We start from the raw sequence: 25,961 nt of genomic DNA, 5'->3' as shown, positions 1-25,961 counted from the left end.
TGGAGAACCACTGCAGGAGATATGGCATTACAACCGTATTGCCAAAATAGAAGAAATTATTGCGAACTTAAGACCTATATTATATAATGTTAAGTATTATTATGATAAGCAAAGTTCTCTATGTTTTCTTCGTTTCAAGGATTTTAGAAAGCGGAGCTCCTTTTTAAATGCTCTCCCCTAAATTTATAACATAAATAAAAGAAGGATTCCAGGATTTTTGGAAAGAAAAATAGAAATTATAAGTGATCTATTTCAGGAGTGCCTAAGACTTAAATTGCAAGGTAGCTGAAGACTGCAGATGCAAACATGCTATCCTTAATCAAATTTAGCTGGAAGGAGTTCAACATTTTAATGGAATTTCTTTATAATAGTGGTTCTCAAACTTTAGCTTGCACCAGAACTACCTGAAGCTTTTGTTAAAACACAGATTACTGGGCCCCACTTCTTGAGTTTAATTCAATAGGTCTGGGATAGGACCTGAGAATTTGCATTTCTAACAAGTTCTCAAGTGGTGCTGCTGCTGCTGGTCCAGAGACAACACTTTGAGAACCACAGCTTTATAAGATGCATTCACTACCCATGAACTCTCCATTTCCTTCCAGAAGCGATCAGACTTACATGGAAGCATTGCAATAATGAAGAATTAAAAACAATTTTCCAGGTTACCCTCATAAGGCTTCTATTCCCTGTTCTCCTACCAAAGTAGATCACCACATGAATAAGAATACGTAGAAAAATGGGTCTGGGCTAATCTTTTAACCAACCACCAGCTATCTGCAACTGAAGCTAAGGAATCCTTATGTTACAATTATAACTATAAAGTAAGATGTGGCTGACAATATAGTGAATTTGAACACTGATTAGATACTTGAAGATATTAAGAGCTATTAATTTCTTAGGTGTCATAATGTTACCATTTTTTTTACATTTGAAATGTCTGGGTTCTCCTTAATGATAATCCAGCAGGGAGGAGGAGAAAGGTGGGGTTGTAACAGATGAAAAAACAGTTAGCTGTTGAAACTGGATGATGGGTACATGGGAGTAACAGTACTCAGTCTCCCTATTTTTTATTATGTTTCCAATTTTCCATAATATAAAGTTAAAAATCAATGCTAAAATATAATGTGGCTGATAGCAGATTATAGAAGGCAAAGATTTTAGATAAGGAGTCAAAATAACCTAATTATGCAGTTCCTTGAAATTTAGACTTTTACTTTTAGGGTAAAGCACACATTTAACAATAATCAACATAATAGACATTTAGGGCTCTTTTTTTACTCAAAAGGCAAAATAAATTAATGCATATAACCAAAATATATCAGAGGATCTTAAAAAAACAAAACTATACACCAACATTACCTTGGAGATTTTCTAATCATCACCAAAATTGGCTTTACATATATATTCATTACATAAAGTGAGCTAAACTAAATGGAAGTCAAACTTGCAAGTTCTAATCTCAGCTCTCCAATGTTTTGCTATATTAACTCTTTTGCAAGTTACTTAGAGGCTAAGGGATTGCTTTCTGATTTATGTAAAGGAAATAGGAGAATAAACCTTCCTCACAGCATTGTAGGGAAGGGGAATAAAAAGTAACCAAAAAAATCTTTCAGAAAAGTACTACTAAACATTTACACGAAATAATTAGGCTTCCTATCACACTGTAAAATTCCTTATGGAAACGATTCATACAGACCATTTCTTGTGGAGGATTGGAAGATAACTCACAGAGGACTGTTCAGCACAGGTTTCATGTGGATGTCCGTAGAAAGGCACAACAGCCAATTCTGCAGTAACTCTTTTAGACTCTGAAGAACACTACACTGAGGGGGCAAAACAAAAAAATCATTCCGTCATAACATCTTCAGAAGGAATAGATTAAATAAAAGGCTTAGAAGTGGAAGTGACCATGAAGATGCCCTCATCCAATTTAGAACTCAATAGCTGTTGCTCCAATATCATCAGTCTCCGGGAGATAGATGAACGCAGGAACAAGTTTACATTGCCATTTTCTCTACAAGAAACACACCTCTACACTACTGCCCCAAACTTAGGAACAAACTTTTGTTTCTCTAAATTACATTCATTTATAACATACATTGCATCATCAAACACAGCATTATCCACTCCTTACTGTCCCCTCTCAAAAATCCTTTAAAGTTGCCACAGATAGGAGTTTCCCATCCTTCTCTCCTTCTGGTTTACAAATAAAATTTACTCCCTTTTTAACAGCCATAAAATTTATCTTATCATGTATGACTATGAAAATGAACAATTCTAGTTTTTCTTTTCCCAGGCCCTGCCTTGATTTCCCAGGGCCTGATTCACATACAAAATATATAGTCATGATAGAAATTTACCTGGGACATTTATGATGGGACATTTTATCTATAAATTTGAAAGCAATCCATATCATCCCAAAACATCCTTTATCAAACATCCTTAAAAAATAATAGAGTTGATGGGTTTTTAGATGCTATTTGAGTATTTCCAGTGATAGGGTGTTCATTGCTACTTTACAGAACAGTTCTATTAAGATTTGTTAGAAACTGACAACTTACATTCAGGTTATAAATACGTCCGAATTCAAAGCAACCTTGGAGTCATCTAAAACAATCCTCTGCTTGGGTATCAATCAGGGAATTTTATCATTTGAAAAGGTATTCAATATTACAATGTTATATTTAGAGAACAAAAGTCTTTAATTCCCCATCTACCTATGCTATCCCACCCAGCCCCCACATTAAATGAAGGCATGAGGTTTTTACGTTTATGGGGTTAAAAAAAAAAGGTCTGGAAGCATGGCCCTACTCTATGTGTGAACTTTCTCTACATAAATACTCCAGCAGACAGACAGTAAACCTCTGCTTGACTTACTCCACTGTCAACAAATAAATAGACTACAACTTAAGGTCCTTGATTCCATTTTGAGACTGCACTGTTATAAGATACTGTCCTTTATCTAATTCGCCCCCCTGTAGCCAAACAGAGATCTGTTTCTTCCATGTGGCAACCTTTCAAATATTTGAAAGGAACCAGAAAACATTAGACTTTTTTCCTCCAGTCAGAATATCCTTGGTTCCTTTACTGTTCCCCAAGGTAGAAATCAATTTTTTTCCCTTCAAAATATCCAACTTATCCATTTCCTTCCCAATTTCACTATAATTACCCTAGACCAGGCATTTACAACTCTGAGATTACTTTTATCCTCCCAGTTTGTCTCCATTCCTCTAGTCTCGTTCCCCAGACCCAATTCTTTCACCACAGCTGTCAGACTCTTGTTATGGGAGTACTCCAACCACTATATTCCTCTTCCTTCCAAGAGCTTGCAGTGAATATGCCTTCTGCAAAGGAATAGCAGTTATGTATCAAGGTCATAAAAATGTTCAAACCCTTTCATCTAGTAATATAACTCCTGGAAAAGTATCCCAAGAGAATACTACAACAGAAGAAAAAACTCTGTTTTATGAAGATGCTCAATGTAGTTATCTATACCTACAAATTAGAAATAATAATAGAGAAATGAAATAGATTATGGTACAATATTGATGGGCTATTGTGCCATTAAAAGTATGAAAAATAGATAGGACATCATAAAAATTAAAAACTTTTGTTCATCAAAAAACTTTACCAAAAGTAAAAAGACAAGCTATTGACTGGGAGAATATCTTCAGAAACCACACAGCCAAAAAGATTCTAATAACCAAAATATATATAAAACTCCAACAACTTAACAACAAAAAGACAAATAACCCAATCATGGGCAAAGGACTTGAATAGACATTCCACCAAAGATGACATTCAAGTGGCCACCAAATACATTAAAAGACGTTCAGCATCACTAGCCATCAGAGAGATGCAAATCAAAACCACCATGGGATACCATTTCACTCCCATTACAACGGCTAAGATAAAAAAAAATGGAAAATCACAAATGTTGGCGAGGATGTGGAGAAATTGGAACCCTTACCCATTGCTGGTGGAAATGCAAAATGGTACAGCTGTTGTGGAAATGGTGGCGGTTCCTCAAAAAGCTAAAAATAGAACTACCATATGACCCAGCAATTCCACGCCTAGGTATATATCCAAAAGACTTGAAAGCAGAGACTCAGAGATCTACACACCAATGCTCACTGGAGCATTATTCACAATAGCCAAAAGGTATTTAACAACCTAAATACCTACCAAGAGATGAATGGATAAACAAAATGTGCTATATGCATACAACTGAGTACTACTCAGCCAGGAGGAGAAATGAAGACTTGATACATGCTACAATATGGATGCAACTGGAAGACATTATGCTGAGTAAAATAAGTCAATCACAAAAGGACAAATATTGCATGACATCACTTATATAAAAAGACAAAAGGTAAATGTAAAGATAACAAAGTTTATTCGTGGTTACCGGGGCAGGAGGAAGGGGAAAGGGGGGTGGTGGTTAACAGGGATGGAAATATTGCATTGAATAAGGGTAGGGTTGCACCACTGATTATTGTAACTGCTCTCAATAAGTTGTACAGCTATAAAAAGTTAAATTGGCAAAAGTTGTGTGATAGACATATTTCCAACAACAAGAGTAGCTACTGAGGCTACTTGTATACAACCAAACATGTCATGGAATCTGGTTCCTTGGTTTGGAGGTTTAGAGTCATGGTTTCATAGGACATTCCAGTTAATTGGCCTAATAACATGTTTAGTGCTTCTGTTCTACCTCCTAGTTTGTTGGAAAGTGCCTGGGGTCTTAAAAACTTTCAAGCAGCCATCCAAACCAAAAACTCATTGCCACCAAGTCAATTCCAACTCACAGCAACCCTACAGGACAGAGTAGACTTGCCCCATAGGGTTTCCAAGGAGTGGCTGGTAGATTCGAACTGCCAACCTTTTGTTTAGCTGCCAATTGCTTAACCACTGTGCCACTAGGGCTCCAACAGCCATCCAAGGCAGAACAATTGGTCTCTATTTGCTGAAGCAACAGAGAAACAAAGAGTATCAGGAACAGGAGGAGGATGTGGAATGTGTGGCTAATTACCTCCACGAACAACTGCCTCCTTTGCCACGAGACCAGAAGAACTAGATGGTGCCCGGCTACCATTACTGAACAGCTTGATCAAAGATTCCACAGAAGAATCCTGGTAAAAAGGGGGAAACTGTAGAACAGAGCTTCAAATTTTCATGGGTTCCAGATTTCCTGGAGCCATGAAGTTTAGATGAACCCCAGAAACTATTGCCCTGAGATAATCTTTTAAACCTTAAAGCAAAAATATCCCCTGAAGTCTTCTTAAAACCAAGTAGTTTAGCTTAACTAGTAAAAATGGCTTCCTTGAGCCTTATGCTCTTTTAAGAACTATGTATACGGGATCAAACTGACAACAGCAACTTGAAGATTAGACAGGAACCTTAGGGGGCAGTGAATTAATGTTAAGGGGGAGCAATAACTTAGAAAAGGAGGTTGAGAATGGTTGCACAACTCAAAGAATGTAATCAATGTCACTGAATTGTACCTGTAGTGTATGTTTTACTGTGTATATTCTCAACAACAAAATATAAGATTTATATATATAAATAAAAAATATATATTATAAAAATATAAAAAAGGGGAATCCGCTTTAACTAAAAAGACAAAGAAATCAAATGGACCTTCTTATTTAATCAGGTGTCACAGAATAAACTGTGTTTATTCTGTTTATATTGTTCTAGAATATTTACAAACATCTTATGAACTATAGAACCTCAAGAGCTAAATCTGCTAACATTAGTCGGGATTTGTTAAGTTCAAAGACCCCCACTTCAGATTGCATTTTGCTATAGTTTTTCTCATGAGTTTGACTATCCCTTGGTTTTCTGACATCCAAAGTCTAAGGAGATAAATTCTCTAAACACATGTACAGAATCTATCTTTATCTTTTGAAAAATTTAAGTCCTAACCCCTATATTCAGGCAGACTTCAAGGTTTGTGAAACATGTTTGAAAAATTGCAGGTTGTCTTTACAAACATGGCTAATGTGATATTATAACAATTCATAAATTGCCCCATTGATAACACTTAAAATGTACATAAACTCACAGTGAACTAAGTTTTTTTTTCAACTGTCCTATCTTGAGCTGTACCCTTTGCTTCACATTCTATAAAAACTCAGCTGAACATCTGGTGCTTGACATTGCTGCTTCCTCTGTGCATCTCCCCTCTGCACTGTCCTAATAAGAGTGCTGATAGCTTCTGAACCTAAACACAACACAAAAGCTACCTTTAACACTATTTTTAAGCCATTACTCCTCCTTCCTTATGTAAAAAGGAAAAAAACCTTCTTCCTTTGGTGTTTATACTAAACTATCCAACTATACTATCATCTACTTTTTCTTTCCAAACCTCTCTTACCCACCTCCTAGAAACTCAACCACATTCACTGAGGACTTTGACACTCTCTACTCTCATGTCCTGTCATTAACAGTTCAGTTATGTCAGCGTGTGTGAGGATGACCAACCTAATATTTCAGCTTCAGAGTTCCACGACCTCAAATCTTCACCGTATTTTAGCTACCCACTCCCACAGCCATACAATAGACTTTATCACAACCTGGATTGAACCATCACTGAAATCTACTCTATTACTCTTTCTTTGTTTATAACTTCCCATCCTTCCAGCTTCCTCACACCCTCAACTATTACAATTACTCTCCAACTTCAGACATTTAAATCCTTGATTCTTTCATTTTTAAACTCGATTTTCAGGTTTATCAGCATGTTTCTGGCCTTACTTCCCTATCTAAACTAGACCACACTGCTAATCATGCTCAACTCCCTTGTACCCTATCCAATCAGTATAACTGCAACTGATGCAATCTTGTAATTTGCCTACTCTGCTTCTACATCTGAGCTGAAGAGAATCGCACAACTGTACAGATGGGTGCCACTCCAAATATATGGTGTCCAACTTCAGCTGGGCCCTTATGAAGCTTAAGAATCCTTTCAATTGTCTTCGACCAGCTCTCTCACATTTTCCTCGGTGGCTGTCCTTAACACTTAACACCCTCCTGAAACTCCCTACTCAATTCTATACAACATCCTTCCTATTTTGAGAAATTTACCATTTTTAGGCACAAAGTATTTCAATTTCTTGTCCTTTTCCCCAACTATTCAAATATATCTAAGTATCCACCTATCTATACCTCCTTCCCTCGAGTCTTAGAGGATAAGTGGTTACCCCAAGCCCTCACCAACCTCTCAAACAAATTCTTCTACCTACAGTCTTAATCCAGTTTATTCTGGAACTTTACATCATGAATTATCACCATCTTTCTTCTATCTTCAACTGGCTCCTTTTATAAACATCCTTGTTATGGCGGCAAAACAAACAAACAAACCTTCCCTTGATTCAAAGTCCCATTATAGCTACCTCTCTCTATCTCTTTTTTATAGCCAAACTTCTTGAAAGATACCCATTGTCTTGACTTTTTCACTTCTCATACACTCCTCAATCTGGCTTCTATCCCATACTCCATAAAAACTGCTCACAAAGGTAGCTAAAACCTCTGTATTACTAATTTCAAAAGAAACTTTTTTGTCCTTATCTTTCTGGACCTTCCTGTGGCATCTGGCAACACTGTTCTTTCACTCCTTTTATTCTCCCTTATTTCCCTGGCACTATTGTTCTCCTGGTTCTTTTCCTTTCCTCTTAGCAATTCCTTTTTAAGGTTCCTTTGTAGACACTCTTCCTTTATAGGCTGAGTATTAAATACTAATTATTCCCCTGAATAATTAGTCCTTGGCCCACTATCTGTTCCCTTTCCTACCTCCCTACTTCCCTCCTTCCCTAGATATAAATAGATGTATGTGTATATAAATGTGTCTACACATATTAGGTTGAACCATATGAAAGTGCCAATTGTCAATCATTTCTGACGTACAAAAATGGCACTTTCATATGGTTCAACCAAATATTTATAGATAAATAGCTCTCTAGATTGTTGGAATAATAACAAATAACCCAATCAGAAGAGTAGAAGAGTATAACAGAAAACTTCAAAATGAGGTACCTAAAAATGTATTCACTGAGAAGAATAAGTGTACACTTTCATGTGAATGATGATATTGGCCAGATAGTAAAAGTTACAAGTAATATAAATAAATCTCAGAGCCAGGTTAATGTGATGGGTAGTTAATAAAAGTGTTATTTAATTACGACAAACACTAAACAGGAAAAGATATTTTTCCTGTAAATATAGCCAAGAGTAAGTAATTCAAAATGAAAAAAAAGTTATAAAAGAAGCATTACTTATACTGTCATTCTTTTAGAATAGGAATAATCATCCTATAAGAAAGTGGCTCTCAAATTTGTTCAGATAGTAGAACTCCTAGGAGCCACACTGGTCCTTTTTTGGAGAATACCCCAAAATAGTAACACAATTCTATCATACAAAATTGAAACAGAAAATGATGGTATTAAATGTAAGTGTATATATACTCTATATTGTTTGTGCATGCATGTATATATGTATATAATCAATGTATGCATATAAGCATACAATATGAAAGTCACAGGGAGTTTTATATGCATTGGTCACTACTGCATTACCGGTGCCAATAGTGGTGCTCAGTAAATATTTTGCATGTTCACAACAATCAACCTAAGTAATACTAAGTATTTGCTAGTTTGTTTTTATTAATATGTGTTTGCCACTGGTTCATTCACTTTCTCATCTGCTACAAGTGGAAACAGTTCAGCGTGGTTGTATGGGAGAAAAACTTAAAAACTGAGAAAATCTTACGCATTCATTAACTGTTGGAGAGGAGTACTAGTGGGAAGTAAATGAATAAAACCCCACTAATATTTGAGTTGAGCAATGCAATACCTCATAGTTCAGGTACAAGAGAATCCTGTTAGAAAACCGCTACTATAACCCGGGTTTGGAATTACATAACACTGGCAACAGAATGAAAACTTCCTGTTGAACTAGAAGGTAGGACGGGACAGGAAAGCTGGTGATTGGGAACCCATTGTTCAAGAAGGGAGAGTGTTGACATGTTGTGGGGTTGATAACCAATGTCACAAAACAGTATGTGTACTAATTGTTTAACTAGAAGCTAGTTTGTTCTGTAAACCTTCTTCTAAAGCACAATTTAAAAAAAAGCTTCCTATTTGAATCTAAGCAAGACAGTTTTTTTTTAATTACCTTGAAATAAATAGTTGATGTAAAGAAGAGGTGTGCTAGATGGTCAAAAAGAAGTGGTTTCAACTCTAGAAATTAAAAGAAAAGATTAATATTAAAAATCCTTTTAATAAATATTACACAACATTAAACAGCCCCAGATTTTCATGGTACATACCACAGAAGTTACTAAAAGGAATCCAGCTCACTAGCTGAAGGAACTGTGACCGACAACAGAGGCCATCCCAGAAAGGAAGGCTCTTATACAGGAATGCTTCACAGGCATAAAAGCCCTCCTGTAACACAAGTCAGTAGTAAAACATTATATTAGTTCCATGGAACTCCCCAGTTTATTTTTTGCTATAGTTTTTCACTCTTACACTAATTTTTTTGTCATCAATATAATTAAAACCTTGGGCTAGTTGCCAGATTTCCTCATAAAAAGGATCAGATCATTACTATCAGGATACATTACCATCTTTATCAATATAGTTTTCAGACACCATAAAACTTCAACAGTTGGAAAAAACATAAAAAGTTACAGAACATTTTTTAAAGATAAATGAAATTGTATTACTTTGGGGATACATATGGTAATCTGAATAGTCATTAAAATGTAATGTTATATAATAGGGCTAGAATTTCATTAGATACTATAGACCAATCCAAACTCTGGGTAGCTCCACTGAAGAGGCCTGAGTGTCTAGAAGACTTATGTTTCTACCAAAATGAGGATCCAGAGCTCTTTTTTTTACTTTGTCTCCCTAAGCCTTATATAGTGGTACATACCAGGACTCTATCCCAGACCTTCCTTCATCAGATAAATTTTCTGGGCAATCCCATCCATACCATAGCTAAAACCACCACTTACATCATGTTGAGTCCTAAATCTGTATCTCTAACCCAAATCTCATTTTTGAGCTCTAGACTCATTTATCTAACTGCAAACTGGATATTATCACCTAGTAGATGTCTCACAGCCATCTCAAAATCAACATATTTTAAATCAAGCTTAATTTCCCTTCCAAGCCTTCTCTTCCCATATTCCTTTTTTCAGTGAATGCCACTATCATCCTCTCAAGCAAGAAACCTAGATTCTTCCCTTCATCTTTACTACTAACTTCCAACTCAATGGTTTCACACCAATTCCTTAAGATTTATTAAACTTCAATTCTGTGCCAAGTACCAAGCTGAATCACCTGTACATGAAGAAAAATTAAAACATGGCTCCTGTCTGCCAGGAGCTCACATGTGGAAAAACAGATTCTGAAAGTGCCATGTCAGAAGTAAGCACTGAGAGTTATGGGAGCACACAGGACAAGTAGCTAACCCAGACTGGGGTGCTAAGTGAAAGCTTCTTGAAGGTGCTGATACCAGAGCTGCAGTTTAAAGTACAACTCAGGGTTACCCAAGCCAAATGGTATAGTGGCTATTCAAAACCTGTTAGCATTCAAAAGCTGTTTACTGATTATAAGAACACAAGTAGTGACCCTAAAGATTTATTTTACTGGCTAATTCCATCAATTGAATGCATTCGATTGCATCTTCAGTTCTCCTAAATTAGATCTTGCTCCCTTATTTGCATAATTTAACAAATTCTTTCTTCAAACCTAACACTACAAAGTAGAACTCCGCTCTATTTATAAGTTTCAATTTCAGTAAATAGTGTTTACAAAAGATGTCACTGCACTAAAGAAAAGGTTTTTAATGGACATCTAAGTAAATTTTAGTAAAGAATGGTGGAGTCTGTTGGAAAGAAGTAGAATCTTACTTGTAAAAAGCACTGTGCCCTGATGATAGAGTCCAGTAAGCTGGTAAATTCTTTTCCAAATTCAGAATTATTCACCTTGTACCAAACACATTCTAGAGCAGAAATATTAAACATAAGCAGTTGGTTGTACAACAATGAAAACTACAGAAAACATAATTACCGATACCCTAAAGAGACAAATATAAACAAGGTGTAAGTCTCATACATCCTAACAAACTCATACTGTAGATGGTAATGGGTATGTGGAGGTGACAGTGAGATGTTACAGTGAGAAAATAAACTGGTACAATTCACATATAATGAATATCATTAGCTTTTTGTCACATAATAATCCAAGAGACTAAAAATGTGTGAATTAAAAATGGGAGATTATTCTGTAACGATAAAAAAAAAGTTTCAGAATAGCCCAAATTTCAATTAGGGCGAGCCGGGTGCCATCTGACAGTGATAGGACTAGACAATATTAGAATTTAATAAGTGGGAACTTAATAAATTATATCATACCCTATCTAAAGAAAGACCGAATGGGAAAACGAGTTAGACTAGTACTGACTAAAACTGACTTTAAACACTTTAAATAGTGAGGAGTTGTTTATCCAGGTAAGAAATACTCAGTCTGGTCAACAGAATACCATCTTTAAAGAAACTCCCTGGAGGAATGGGATGATGAGGCTTTACTATGGCCTGCATGAAACACTCCTCACTGCCCTTTCCTTTATTTCTATAATTAAGAACGCTTCTAATGACTAATTGGGCTCTACATATACTGATAGCAGAGAGGGGATGCTCTAGTTGGCAAACATGAACATTTTGGTCACCAGAAAGAATTACTTGTATTATAAATAATAAGTTGACATTCTGGCTCATACATTAGTCTCTTGTGAGTTTAGTTAGCATTAATCTGATGGGCTTTGGTACTTACAGGCAAGTTTCTAGACATACAAAGATGGAGAGGCCTTGAGTTATGACCCTCATCAAAGCAGAGCCACCTAGTGGAAGTTTTGGAGGCCAAAACAACACACCTTCTTCCTTGCTGCCCTTTAAAATTCCAATAAAGGAAGCATTCATGCTCTAAATATATGGTTACTAGAGAAATAAATAATACTGCATATGAATGATCTTCGCGTCCAGAATTTGGCATCCTTATGAAAGAAACCAATCTGTAAACTATCTTGTTCCTTTCTCATTCATCTAATGCTTTTAAGTAGGCAATTCTTACCTTCTTGTAATGTTAGACTCAACCAGTGATAGAATCTCAGCAAGACTGACTCATTTCTGACACAGTTAATATAATGAAGTAGCAGAGAACTGTTTAGCACTGAACCCATCTGACAAGGCAGCTGCAAACACAGAACACTTGATCAACTATAAGTATATGAAAAGTGACTCAGAGCAACAAGAAAATCACTTTAGAGAAGATATGTAAGGAAAATAAAGGCCATGAAGACAAAATGGAAAAAGCACATGGTTCAGTCACATACCTCTAAGCAATGGATGTTTTCTAAGAGTTGATGGAAGCTCTGAAGCTGTTCTACTGGAAATGATCCATTGTTACTGAGGCAATCAGAAATACTCATCTCTTTCTTTCCACATTCTCTGACATAGTTACTGGAGTTTGGCAAGGGTATAACTGAGTAAGAATTCCTTTTCTAAAGAAAAGAGATAATAAAACAAACAATAAGCAGACTAAATAGACTATAAACTATAACTGCAGAAGAACTTGTTAAGATAGTTCAACTAACGGAGTCTGAATGTGGTTTACATGAAATCCTGGACAATTAAAAGATATTTAAATATCTATATACTCTCCTCTAACATCCCAAAACCAAACCCACTGCCGTCAAGTCGATTCCGACTCATAGCAACCCTATAGGACAGAGTAGAACTGCCCCACAGAGTTTCCAAGAAGCACCTGGTGGATTCGAACTGCCGAATTTTTGGTTAGCAGCCGTAGCACCTAACCACTACGCCACCAGGGTTTCCCCTCTAACATCTGAATGGCTATTATTTGGATTCAATAAAAGAAGGCGACTAAAGTCTTTGGAGTTTTAGATTACTCACTCTGTTTACAGGACGTACTTTAGCTGAACCTAGTATCAGCTTTAGAGATACTGGAGAAGGTCCCATGTTTCTCTGCCTCACAGCAATCAGAGCCATCTGCCATAAATTCTCTGAATTCTTAAAATAGATCTATAAATTTTAATGTACAGTACATGAGAGGTATTCATAAGTGAGAGCGACATAAAATCTAAAACTCTTCGTTAATTGAAATATGTTAACTATGAAGTATCTTGTACCCTTTCAAATCCAACTAAAGTTGCTTTTTCTTTTCTGATCAGGAATCCATTAAATATATCAAATAAAATCAAAACAAAGCACCAATCCTCCCAAAAAACTTTCCACAAGCAGTGGCACAATACTAGATTTTAAAACAGTACACTATAAATATTTCAGTCAAAATATGTAAATTGACTTTATCAAAAATAACATAATTCAATCTCAATATGACTTATGTCTTTACTTCCTTACCTTCTTCCTTACAGGCAAAGACACAGAAATCAAAGTAGGAGCAAAGAACTTATACAGAGACAACAAAGCTTGGAGATGAGACTGCATGCCCTGAAATAAAATAGAGTTTTCAATTTGTACCCAACAAGAAACTGCGGGGGGGGGTGGGGAGGGGGCAAGAAGAAAAGAAAAATGTAATGATAAAATAAACTGAAACTACACATATGTTCAGACCCTAATTTCACTACATGATATAGCCATTGGAAGATGCTATAGAAAAATCAAGGAATGAATAACTGACATTTAAGTCAACCACTGTAAAACAGCATTCTCTAATCTATGATGTTTCTCTATTTTTTTTAATTTTATGGTAGTAAAATATACATAACAAAAAATTTGCTGTTTTAACCACTTTTAAGAGTACAGTTCAGTGACAATAATTACATTCACCATGTTGTTACAACAATCATCTCTTTTATGACTTTTTCCTATTTTACTTCCCCCTTGTATTTTCTCTCTTCTCTTCCCATTTCATCTTCTTCTCTGCCCATGCCTTAGGCTTACCAGTCATACTTGCTAGCCTGGCTTACTCTCACTGATAGCATATTCAGGACTCAAAGAGTGTGTTGTTGTTAGCTGCTGTTGAGTTGACCATCGACACATTTCGATCTAATTCAAAATGGGATTGGACTGTTGTGATCCATAGGGGTTTACACAGGCTGATTTTCAGAAGTAGATCACCAGGCCTTTCTTCCTAGTTTGTCTTAGTTTGAAAGCTCTGCCAAAACCTGTTCAACATCATAACAGCACACAAGCCTACACCGACAGACATGTGGTGGCTATGCTTGCAGTGCATTAGCTGGGAATTGAACCATGTTTCCCACATGGAAGGTGAGAATTCTACCACTAAACCACGACTGCCCTCAAAGAGTTTGTTGTTGTTCTGTGCCGTCAAGTCAATTCCAGCTCACAGTGATCCTAGAGGACAGGGTTGAACTGCCCCCATAGAGTTTCTAAGGCTGTAATCTTTAAGGAAGCAGACTATCACATCTTTATCCCAACAGAGCAGCTGGTGGGTTCAAACCACCAACCTTTGGGTTAGCAGCCAAGCACTTAACCACTGCGCCACAAGGGCTCCTTTCAAAGAGCTCACTCATCCTTAACTTAGACATCAAGGAGGTAGGACAAAAAGGGAGGCCAAGAAAACATGGCAAAGGAAATATTAACACCTGATTATCATAATTCCTGGAAAATTAACTAGAAAAATCTGACAAATGGTGTGCAGTAGTCAAGCAGCTTGATATAAGTAAGTCTTAGCAAGTAGCTTGATATAAATAAATAAGTCACAATGAAAGAAGTCATTTTCCTGCTAGATACTTGTGTTTGAAACACCTGAGTATACAGAGAAATCATACCACTAAAATGAATTCCAAGGAAATAACTAAGTTGCTTTAATATATTAAAATTTTGTTGAATCAAATACTGTCCAAAATAAGGAAGGCAGCAAATGGGAATTAGAAATACAATATTTCCATTTTTTGTTTTAATTATAGATTTTATTCTTTAGAGCAATTTTAGGTTTACAGAAACATTAATCATAAAGCACAGAGTTCCCATATACCCCTCTCCCCCTTAGTTTCTCCTTTTATCTTACATTTCTTAAAATTGATGGACCAATACTGATATATTATTATTAACTAAAGTACATAGGTTACATTAGGGTTCACTCTTTGTATTGCATAGTTAGTTTTACGGGTTTTGACAAATGCATGTCATGTGTCCACCAACACAGTATCATACAGAATAGTTTTACTGCCCTGAAAATCCCCTGTGCACCACCTACTCATTCCTTCCTCTTTCACTCTGAGCTAATCCTGGCTACTGCACCAATTGTATCAAACCAGTCCAGAGAAACGTCAGTTTGCCTTTCCTGGTCAGACCAGCCCCAGCTGTTCTATATGGCCCTTTCTCTTTCATCTGCTTTCACCGGGGGGAGGGGCACGTCAGCAGGTACTGCCCCTTCTTTGTTTCTTAGGTTGGATAATCCCTTGAAATGACTCACAAACTCCAGGGAAAGGGCTATCTTTAATCTAGCAAAAAAAAAGGGGGGGGGGTGATAAAAACACAGAGGGTGAGGACTGGGAGGAGTCTTGGCGCAGAGTTTCCACGTCCCCAAGGGACAGGCTTCCAAGAGCAAATATTTGCTATCTCCTCCAGGAGGAGCCGCTGAGCCTCCATCCACCAAGGCCTTTATTGGCCTTACACCAAGCAGCCATGATAAATTACATCATGCCCCCTGAGGCTTGGTCAGCATCAGGCCCCAGGTGATCCCTCCTGGTCTGCTCAGCCCCCACTCATTGGCCCCAGGTGGGGTCCAGCTCTCAGGGACCAGAACCAAAGTCCAAATTGTTCATAGCAAAGGACTTCCGTACCTTGCAGCTACCTCCCTCAAATAACCTGGCAGCCACTGATCTTTTTACTATTTGTACTAAAAAAAAAAAAAACCCAAACCCATTGCCATCGAGTCAATTTCAGCTCATAGCAACCCTGTAGGACAGAGTAGAAATGCCCATAGGGTTTCTGAGGCTGTAATCTTTACTGAAGCAGACTGCCACATCTTTCTCCCATGCAGCAGCTGGTGAGTCTGAACCACTGACCTTTCAGTTAGCACCTGAGCATTTAACCCCTGCGCCACAGGGCTCCTTACTCTGCATATAGTTTTGCCTTTTTCCAGAATGTCATATAGATGGAATTGCACAATATGTAGCCTTTTCAGATTGGCTTCTTTCACTTAGCAACATACACTTAAGGTTCCTCCATGTCTTTTTGTAACTTAATAGCTCATTTCTTTTTATCACTGAGTAATATTCCATCACATGGATGTACTACAGTTTATTCATTCGCCTACTGAAGGAAATCTTGATTGCTTCCAATTTTGGGAATTATGAATAAACACTCAACCATGCCTCCCCCACCCATTCCTGAAGAACCAGTCCAGGACTGAGACAGATAGAGTTAACTGTGCTGGTGGAACAAAAGAGCTGTTAAAAGATGACCATCTAATTGCCCTGACAGGGAACACAACAGAGAACCCCTCAGGGAACAGGAGAGCAGTGGGATGCAGACCTCAAATTCTTATAAAAAGACCAGACTTAATGATCCTACTGAGACTAGAAGGACCCCAGAGGTCATGGTCCCCAGGCCTTCTGTTAGCCCAAGACAGGAATCATTCCCAAAGCCAACTCTTCATGTTACCGCAAATCGCGGGTTTGAGTTGCCTGCCACAAAGCCAATATTGAGACAGGAGGAGGTAAGCAGTAAGAAGGTTTTATTGAATACCGGTATTTAAGAGACAGAGGGGCTTAAATTTTTTTCAAATTCTGTCTACTCTAAAGGGTTGATGGGAGGGTTTTATATAGGGAAGATCAGGGTTACCTAATGTTTTGAGCACGTAGTCTACGGATGGTCTTATACGTCACAAAACAACTACAAAAAACTCTTTATTAAACTAAAGATATGTATATCAGGCATCTGGACTCTAATCAATATATTTGTAACAGGCTGAAAAACTCACACAAGAATCTCTCGGCTAATGGAACTGTTTTGTCAAGTCTACTGTGGCTGAGATAGGGAGCAAGAAAGTTGTAGATTAAAAATGCCAGAGAGCCTTTCTGTCGGTTTGTAGGTTGAAGGTCATTTCTCAAGAGAACAAAAAGAAGAAGAAAGACCAAGGCCACAGGAGCTGAGATAGCTCCGCACCCCTTTGGAAGAGATGGGTGTACCTGGCGTAATAAAAAAATGTTTCGAGATTATTTACAGTATCATTATGGTGTCACTCATGTCAAGCTCTTAATCACTAATTTTGAATAGGGGAAAACATGTTGTAAGGTATTCGGGTGTTTATGTTTTAAGAGCGGAACAGGCTGTTCAGCTATATTTTGAAAAGAGCCTGTACCATTTTTTAAGGACTAGAGATTAACCACAGTTTATACAGCTATACTAAAACAAATGAGAAAATATATTTTCTCTAATATTAAAAACACTAAGGAAAATGCATTCTGGTACTTCATTCAGATGGGGATTGGACTGGACAACGGGATAGAAAATGATACTGCTGAAGACTGAGCTTCTTGGCTCAAGTACGCACATGAGACTAGGTTGGCAACTCCTGTCTGGAGGGGAGATGAGAGGGCAGAGGGGGTCAGAGGCTGGCTGAATGGACATGAAAAGAGAGTGGGGGGGAAGGAGTGTGCTGTCTCATTAGCAGGAGAGCAACTAGGAGTATATATCAAGGCGTATATAAGTTTTTGTATGAGAGACTGACTCGATTTGTAAACTTTCACTTAAAGCACAATAAAAATTAAAAAAAAAAGATTACCATCTAGAAGTTGGGTAAACGGGAACCACATTCTGTCAACATGAGATAAGGCTGAAATAATTACTACCTCCTTCTTAGTGTTTTTCTAGTCCCTTCTCCCTTTACAGGCTTGGGATACGCAGAAGAACAAAGTGTGACCACTGTTTAACCTTCTTCAGACCTCCAAAGATGGTGATGTAGTGCCAAAGATCAGTGTGCTTACACTATATCCCATAATAAGTGATGCCAAGGGTCACCGAAAGGACTCCCTCTTGAGTATCGTCGGGTTCCATCTTGGATTCCAGATGCGTGTGCAACCTAATTAACATGCACTGCCATTTGAGAAGTACCCATGCCTTGAAAGAACGCCACTAAATATTCATTACTCTATTGTCTCCACCGAACCCATATAACCCCTAGCCTTGATTCACTTTTCAAGTCAGTCTTTTGGAGAGGCTTAGTCTCCTGCTGACTCCTCTTGCTTGGCTCAAGCAAAATAAAGCTTGCTGAAGATAGTTTGTCTTTCACATGTACTCTTACTCAAGAAAAGACAAGGATGCTTTGTGTCAGACTTGCGGCTGGTAACGGGACCACATGCCATGCCGCAGCAAGGGCTCTGCACCCCCTCCCCGTGCCACAAAACTTGCTGTGGCAAAGCTGTAGCCCCTTCACATTGCCCCCCAATGCCACATGCCTCACCAAGGCAAGGGATTTGCCCCTTTGCGCAATATGCCTCGCTGTGCTGATAGAAGGGTCCCAACCCAGTGCTGTACAACACACTGCAAGAAGGGTCCCACACCCAATGCTACATGCCCCACCCAAGGGAATCAGATCCAGCCCGCCACCTGCAACAGAAAACCATGCCCAGCCAACCCATAACTCTGAAACCATAAGCAGATTTCCTGGGCACAGTGACAAGAGAACCTCCACCCCTACACCTTCCAGCAAAACAGAAATAAATCTAGGAAACTAACACAGGGTGAAATGCAAAACAAAGTACATGAACAGACAACCCTGACACAGAGGTGAGTTTGACACACAGGTGGCCAGGACACCAGAGAAATCAGACTTGAGAGAGTAAGTACTATTCAGATGGACGTTTCAGTGGAACACAGGAAGAAGCTACAAGGGAACCTACTTACAAAACAGTGACAGCTGGCGACCCTGGAAAGGGAGAACAATAACAAGTGTTCTAAGACAAGGCTGGAGTAGAAACAGAGAAATACATTCTCCAACAATAAAAAATAGTAACAATAAAGGAAGAAAAGCTATCTAAAGAGAAAGGGAAGAAGCTAATTCCCTGGGGAAAAAAAAAAACTCAAAGAAAACAGATAATTACAAAGCATATGAGGAGATAGGATCCCCCGTGATGACACAGGCCTCAAACACGTGTTTTTTGGGCATATTGTGGCCAGTGAGAAATGCCGTGGGTCGTACCTGGCACAGGGGATGTAAGGGGAAATTAAACTCGTTTTTGAGGATCACCTGCCAATGGCAGATTTTTGTCTAACAGATCCTATATTCTTTTTTTTTTTTAATTAATTTTTATTAAGCTTCAAGTGAACATTTACCATTCCAATCAGTCTGTCACATGTAGGTTTACATACATCTTACTCCCTTTTCCCACTTGCTCTCCCCCTATTGAGTCAGTCCTTTCAGTCTCTCGTATCGTGCCAATTTTGCCGTCTTCCCTCTTTCTCTATCTTCCCATCCCCCCTCCAGTCAAGAGTTGCCAACACACTCTCCAGTGTCCACCTGATCTAATTAGCTCACTCTTCATCAGCATCTCTCTCCCCCACCGCTGACCAGTCCTTTTCATGCCTGATGAGTTGTCTTCGCGGATGGTTCCTGTCCTGTGCCATCAGAAGTTCTGGGGAGCATTGTCTCTGGGATTCCTCTAGTCGCAGTCATACCATTAGGTATGGTCTTTTTATGAGAATTTGGGGTCTGTATCCCAATGGTCTCCTGCTCCCTCAGAAGTTGTCTGTTGTGCTCCCTAACAGGGCAGACATCGATTGTGGCCGGGCACCAACTAGTTCTTCTCGTCTCAGGCTAATGTAGGTCTCTGGTTCATGTGGCCCTTTCTGTCTCTTGGGTTCTTAGTTGTCGTGTGACCTTGGTGTTCTTCCTTTGCCTTTGCTCCAGATGGGTTGAGATCAATTGATGTATCTTAGATGGCCGCTTGTTGGCTTTTAGGACCCCAGGCGCCACAATTCAAAGTGGGATGCAGAATGTTTTCATAATAGAATAATTTTGCCAATTGACTTAGAAGTCCCCTCAAACCATGGTCCCCAGACCCCAGCCCCTGCTCCGCTGACCTTTGAAGCTTTCATGTTATCCCGGAAACCTCTTTGCTTTTAGTCCAGTCCAGTTAGGCTGACCTTCCTTGTATTGAGTGTTGTCTTTCCCTTCACCCAAAGCAGTTCTTATCTACTCATTGATCAATATAAAAACCTCTCCCTCCCTCCCTCCCTCACCCCTTTGTAACCACAAAAGTATGTGTTCTTCTCCGTTTTTTCTATTTCTCAAGATCTTATAATAGTGGTCTTATACAATATTTGTCCTTTTGCCTCTGACTAATTTCGCTCAGCATAATGCCTTCCAGATTCCTCCATGTTATGAAATGTTTCACAGATTCGTCACTGTTCTTTACCAATGCATAGTATTCCATTGTGTGGATATACCACAATTTATTTACCCATTCATCCGTTCACGGACATCTTGGTTGCTTCCAGCTTTTTGCTATTGTAAACAGAGCTGCAATAAACATGGGTGTGCATATATCTGTTTGTGTGAAGGCTCTTGTATCTCTAGGGTATATTCCGAGGAGTGGGATTTCTGGGTTGTATGGTAGTTCTATTTCTAACTGTTTAAGATAACGCCAGATGGATTTCCAAAGTGGTTGTACCATTTTACAATCCCACCAGCAGTGTATGAGAGTTCCAATCTCTCCGCAGCCTCTCCAACATTTATTATTTTGTGTTTTTTGAATTAATGCCAGTCTAGTTGGTGTCAGATGGAATCTCATCGTAGTTTTAATTTGCATTTCTCTAATGGCTAAAGATCTGGAGCATTTTCTCATGTATCTGTTGGCTGCCTGAATATCTTCTTTAGTGAAATGTGTGTTCATATCCTTTGCCCACTTCTTGATTGGGTTGTTTGTCTTTTTGTGGTTGAGTTTTGACAGAATCATGTAGATTTTAGAGATCAGGCGCTGGTCTGAGATGTCATAGCTGAATATTCTTTCCCAGTCTGTAGGTGGTCTTTTTACTCTTTTGGTGAAGTCTTTAGATGAGCATAGGTGTTTGATTTTTAGGAGCTCCCAGTTATCTGGTTTCTCTTCATCATTTTTGGTAATGTTTTGTATTCTGTTTATGCCCTGTAATAGGGCTCCTAGGGTTGTCCCTATTTCTTCTTCCATGATCTTTATCGTTTTAGTCTTTATGTTTAGGTCTTTGATCCACTTGGAGTTAGCTTTTGTGCATGGTGTGAGGTATGGGTCCTGTTTCATTCTTTTGCAAATGGATATCCAGTTATGCCAGCACCATTTGTTAAAAAGACTATCATTTCCCCAATTGACTGACACTGGTCCTTTGTCAAATATCAGCTGCTCATACATGGATGGATTTATGTCTGGGTTCTCAATTCTGTTCCATTGGTCTATGTGCCTGTTGTTGTACCAGTACCAGGCTGTTTTGACTACTGTAGCTGTATAATTGGTTCTGAAATCAGGTAGAGTGAGGCCTCCCACTTTCTTCTTCTTTTTCAGTAATGCTTTGCTTATCCGGGGGTTCTGTCCCTTCCATATGAAATTAGTGATTTGTTTCTCTATCCCCTTAAAATATGACATTGGTATTTGGATTGGAAGTGCGTTATATGTATAGATGGCTTTTGGTAGAATAGACATTTTTACTATGTTAAGTCTTCCTATCCATGAGCAGGGTATGTTTTTCTACTTAAGTATGTCCTTTTGAATTTCTTGTAGCAGAGTTTTATAGTTTTCTTTGTATAGGTCTTTTACATCCTTGGTAAGATTTATTCCTAAGTATTTTATCTTCATGGGGGCTACTGTGAATGGTATTGATTTGGTGATTTCCTCTTCGGTGTTCTTTTTGTTGATGTAGAGGAATCCAAGTGATTTTTGTATGTTTATCTTATAACCTGAGACTCTGCCAAACTCTTCTATTAGTTTCAGTAGTTTTCTGGAGGATTCCTTAGGGTTTTCCATGTATACGATCATGTCATCTGCAAATAGTGATAGCTTTACTTCCTCCTTGCCAATCTGGATACCCTTTATTTCTTTGTCTAGCCTAATTGCCCTGGCTAGGACTTCAAGTACGATGTTGAATAAGAGCAGTGATAAAGGGCATCCTTGTCTGGTTCCCGTTCTCAAGGGAAATGCTTTCAGGTTCTCTCCATTTACAGTGATATTGGCTGTTGGCTTTGCATAGATGCCCTTTATTATGTTGAGCAATTTTCCTTCAATTCCTATTTTGGTAAGAGTTTTTATCATAAATGGGTGTTGAACTTTGTCAAATGCCTTTTCTGCATCTATTGATAAGATCAAGTGGTTTTTATCTTTTATTTATGTGATGGATTACATTAACGGTTTTTCTGATATTAAACCAGCCTTGCATACCTGGTATAAATCCCACTTGATCATGGTGAATTATTTTTTTGATGTGTTGTTGGATTCTATTGGCTAGAATTTTGTTGAGGATTTTTGCATCTATGTTCATGAGCGATATAGGTCTAAAATTTTCTTTTTTTGTAATGTCTTTACCTGGTTTTGGTATCAGGGAGATGGTAGCTTCATAGAATGAGTTGGGTAGTATTCCGTCCTTTTCTATGCTTTGAAATACCTTCAGTAGTAGTAGTGTTAGGTCTTCTCTGAAGGTTTGGTAGAACTCTGCAGTGAAGCCATCTGGGCCAGCACTTTTTTTTGTTGGAAGTTTTTTGATTACCGTTTCAATCTCTTTTTTTGTTATGGGTCTATTTAGTTGTTCTACTTCTGAATGTGTTAGTTTAGGTAGGTAGTAATTTTACAAGAATTTATCCATTTCTTCTAGGTTTGCAAATTTGTTAGAGTACAATTTTACATAGTAATCTGAAATGATTCTTTTAATTTCAGTTGGCTCTGTTGTCCTTCTCGTTTCTTATTCGGTTTATTTGTTTCCTTTCCTGTATTTCTTTAGTCAGTCTAGCCAATGGTTTATCAATTTTGTTAATTTTTTCAAAGAACCAGCTTTTGGCTTTGTTAATTCTTTCAATTGTTTTTCTGTTCTCTTTAATTCATTTAGTTCAGCTCTAATTTTTATTATTTGTTTTCTTCTGGTGCCTGATGGGTTCTTTTGTTGCTCACTTTCTATTTGTTCAAGTTGTTGGGACAGTTCTCTGATTTGGGCTCTTCTTCTTTTTGTATGTGTGCATTTATCGATATAAATTGGCCTCTGAGCACTGCTTTTGCTGTGTCCCAGAGGTTTTGATAGGAAGTATTTTCATTCTCGTTGGTTTCTAAGAATTTCCTTATTCCCTCCTTGATGTCTTCTATAACCCAGTCTTTTTTCAGGAGGGTATTGTTCATTTTCCAAGTATTTGATTTCTTTTCCCTAGGTTTTCTGTTATTGATTTCTAGCTTCATTGCTTTGTGGTCTGAGAAGATGCTTTGTAATATTTCGATGTTTTGGATTCTGCAAAGATTTGTTTTGTGACCTAATATGTGGTCTATTCTAGAGAATGTTCCATGTGCATGAGAAATAAAAGTATACTTTGCAGCAGTTGGGTGGAGAGTTCTGTATAAGTCTATGAGGCCAAGTTGGTTGATTGTTGTAAGTAGGTCTTCCGTGTCTCTGTTGAGCTTCTTACTGGATGTCCTGTCCTTCTCCGAAAGTGGTGTGTTGAAGTCTCCTACTATAAATGTGGAGGTGTCTATCTCACTTTTCAATTCTGTTAAAATCTGATTTATGTATCTTGCAGCCCTGTCATTGGGTGCGTAAATATTTAATATGGTTATGTCTTCCTGATCAATTGTCCCTTTTATCATTATATAGTGTCCTTCTTTATCCTTTGTGGCGGATTTAAGTCTAAAGTCCATTTTGTCAGAAATTAATATCGCTACTCCTCTTCTTTTTTGCTTATTATTCGCTTGATATATTTTTTTCCATTCTTTGAGTTTTAGTTTGTTTGTGTCTCTAAGTCTAAGGTGTGTCTCTTGTAGGCAGCATATAGATGGATCGTGTTTCTTTATCCAGTCCGTGACTCTCTGTCTCTTTATTGGTGCATTTAGTCCATTTACATTCAGCGTAATTATAGATAAATAAGTTTTTAGTGCTGTCATTTTGATGCCTTTTCATTTGTGTTGTTGGCCTTTTCATTTTTCCACATGCTTTTTTGTGCTGAGACGTTTTTCTTAGTAGACTGTGAGATCCTCATTTTCATAATGTTTAACTTTATGTTTGTTGAGTCGTTACGTTTTTCTTGGCTTTTTTCTTGAGTTATGGAATTGATATTCCTTTTTGTGGTTACCTTATTATTTACCCCTATTTTTCTAAGTAAAAACCTAACTTGTATCCTTCTATATCGCCTTGGATCACTCTCCATCTGGCAGTTCAATGCCTCCTATATTTAGTCCCTCTTTTTGATTATTGTGATCGTTTATCTATTGATTTCCATGATTTCCTGTTATGTGTATTATTTTGTTTATTTATTTATTTATTAGAATTAATCTTAATTTGTTTGTTTTTGTGCTTTCCCTATTTGAGTTGCGTTGATATCAGGACGTTCTGTTCTGTGACCTTGTATTGTGCTGGTACCTGATATTATTGGTCATCAGGCCAAACAATCTCCTTTAGCATTTCTTGCAGTCTTGGTTTAGTTTTTGCAAATTCTCTAAACTTGAGTTTATCTGTGAATATCTTAATTTCTCCTTCATATTTCAGAGAGAGTTTTGCTGGATATATGATCCTTGGTTGGCAGTTTTTCTCCTTCAGTGCTCTGTATACGTCGTCCCATTTGCTTCTTGCCTGCATGGTTTCTGCTGAGTAGTCTGAACTTATTCTTATTGATTCTCCCTTGAAGGAAACCTTTCTTTTCTCCCTGGCTGTTTTTAAAATTTTCTGTTTGTCTTTGGTTTTGGCAAGTTTGATGATAATATGTCTTGGTGTTTTTCTTTTTGGATCAATCTTGAATGGGGTTCGATGAGCATCTTGGATAGATATCCTTTCGTCTTTCATGATGTCAGGGAAGTTTTCTGTCAGGAGTTCTTCAACTATTTGCTCTGTGTTTTCTGTCCCCCCTCCCTGTTCTGGGACTCCAATCACTCGCAAGTTATCCTTCTTGATAGAGTCCCACATGTTTCTTAGGGTTTCTTCTTCTTTTTTAATTGTTTTATCTGATTTTTTTTCAGCTATGTTGGTGTTGATTCCCTGGTCCTCCAGAAGTCCCAGTCTACATTCTAATTGCTCGAGTCTGCTCCTCTGACTTTCTATTGCGTTGTCTAATTCTGTAATTTTATTGTTAATCTTTTGGATTTCTACCTGCTGTCTCTCTATGGATTCTTGCAACTTATTAATTTTTCCACTATGTTCTTGAATAATCTTTTTGAGTTCTTCAACAGTTTTATCAGTGTGTTCCTTGGCTTTTTCTGCAGTTATCCTAATTTCATTTGTGATATCTTTAAGCATTCTGTAAATTAGTTTTTTATATTCTGTATCTGAGAGTTCCAGGATTGTATCTTCATTTGGGAAAGATTTTGATTTTTTTGGGGGGGGGGTTGGAGAAGGTGTGATGGTCTGTTTCTTTATGTGGTTTGATATGGACTGCTGTCTCCGAGCCATCACTGGGAAACTAAATTTTCCAGGTAATCAGCTAAAAAAAATGCAGTCAGATCCCTATCTGAATTCTCCCTCTGGTTCAGGGTATTCGGATGTTAATGGAGCCGCCTGGGGAGGGTGGGGAGGGATCAGAGAGCTAGGAGTGTAGCACCACAGAATATAGAGCTGATCCCCGCGTTCACGCTCCACCCCCGTCCGCCAAAATCCCGGCGGGAAGGCTCCCTGGCTGGGACGCTACTCTCCCCGCTCCGAGACCAGTCACTTCCTCCCGGGGACTTCTCCCTCCGGTGCGCCGCTCTGCTCGCGCGAACTGGGTGGGCGTCTCCCGCACGAACGGCTGGGC

The 25,961-nt window shown here is 38.1% G+C and overlaps 1 protein-coding gene across 2 annotated transcripts in view; it reads right to left on the bottom strand.

Annotated features, from left to right (window-relative positions):
- CENPI (centromere protein I) overlaps window positions 1–25,961 on the bottom strand; it is a 90,201-nt gene that overhangs the window by 20,641 nt on the left and 43,599 nt on the right. Inside the window, exons 8-15 of one of the 2 annotated variants that reach the window (XM_010601387.3) lie at window positions 13,451–13,540; window positions 12,983–13,111; window positions 12,403–12,570; window positions 12,141–12,261; window positions 10,922–11,013; window positions 9,329–9,446; window positions 9,175–9,239; window positions 1,729–1,823 (exon numbers count right to left, since the gene is read on the bottom strand). In XM_010601387.3, the coding sequence (XP_010599689.1) occupies window positions 1,729–1,823; window positions 9,175–9,239; window positions 9,329–9,446; window positions 10,922–11,013; window positions 12,141–12,261; window positions 12,403–12,570; window positions 12,983–13,111; window positions 13,451–13,540 (878 nt within the window). The remainder of the gene's footprint in view (window positions 1–1,728; window positions 1,824–9,174; window positions 9,240–9,328; window positions 9,447–10,921; window positions 11,014–12,140; window positions 12,262–12,402; window positions 12,571–12,982; window positions 13,112–13,450; window positions 13,541–25,961) is intronic. The other variant, XM_010601390.3, reaches the window with a different exon arrangement.

The sequence above is a fragment of the Loxodonta africana genome, chromosome X, assembly GCF_030014295.1.
Source record: "Loxodonta africana isolate mLoxAfr1 chromosome X, mLoxAfr1.hap2, whole genome shotgun sequence".
NCBI lineage: Eukaryota > Metazoa > Chordata > Mammalia > Proboscidea > Elephantidae > Loxodonta > Loxodonta africana.
This window is presented reverse-complemented; position numbering and strand designations above follow the sequence as displayed.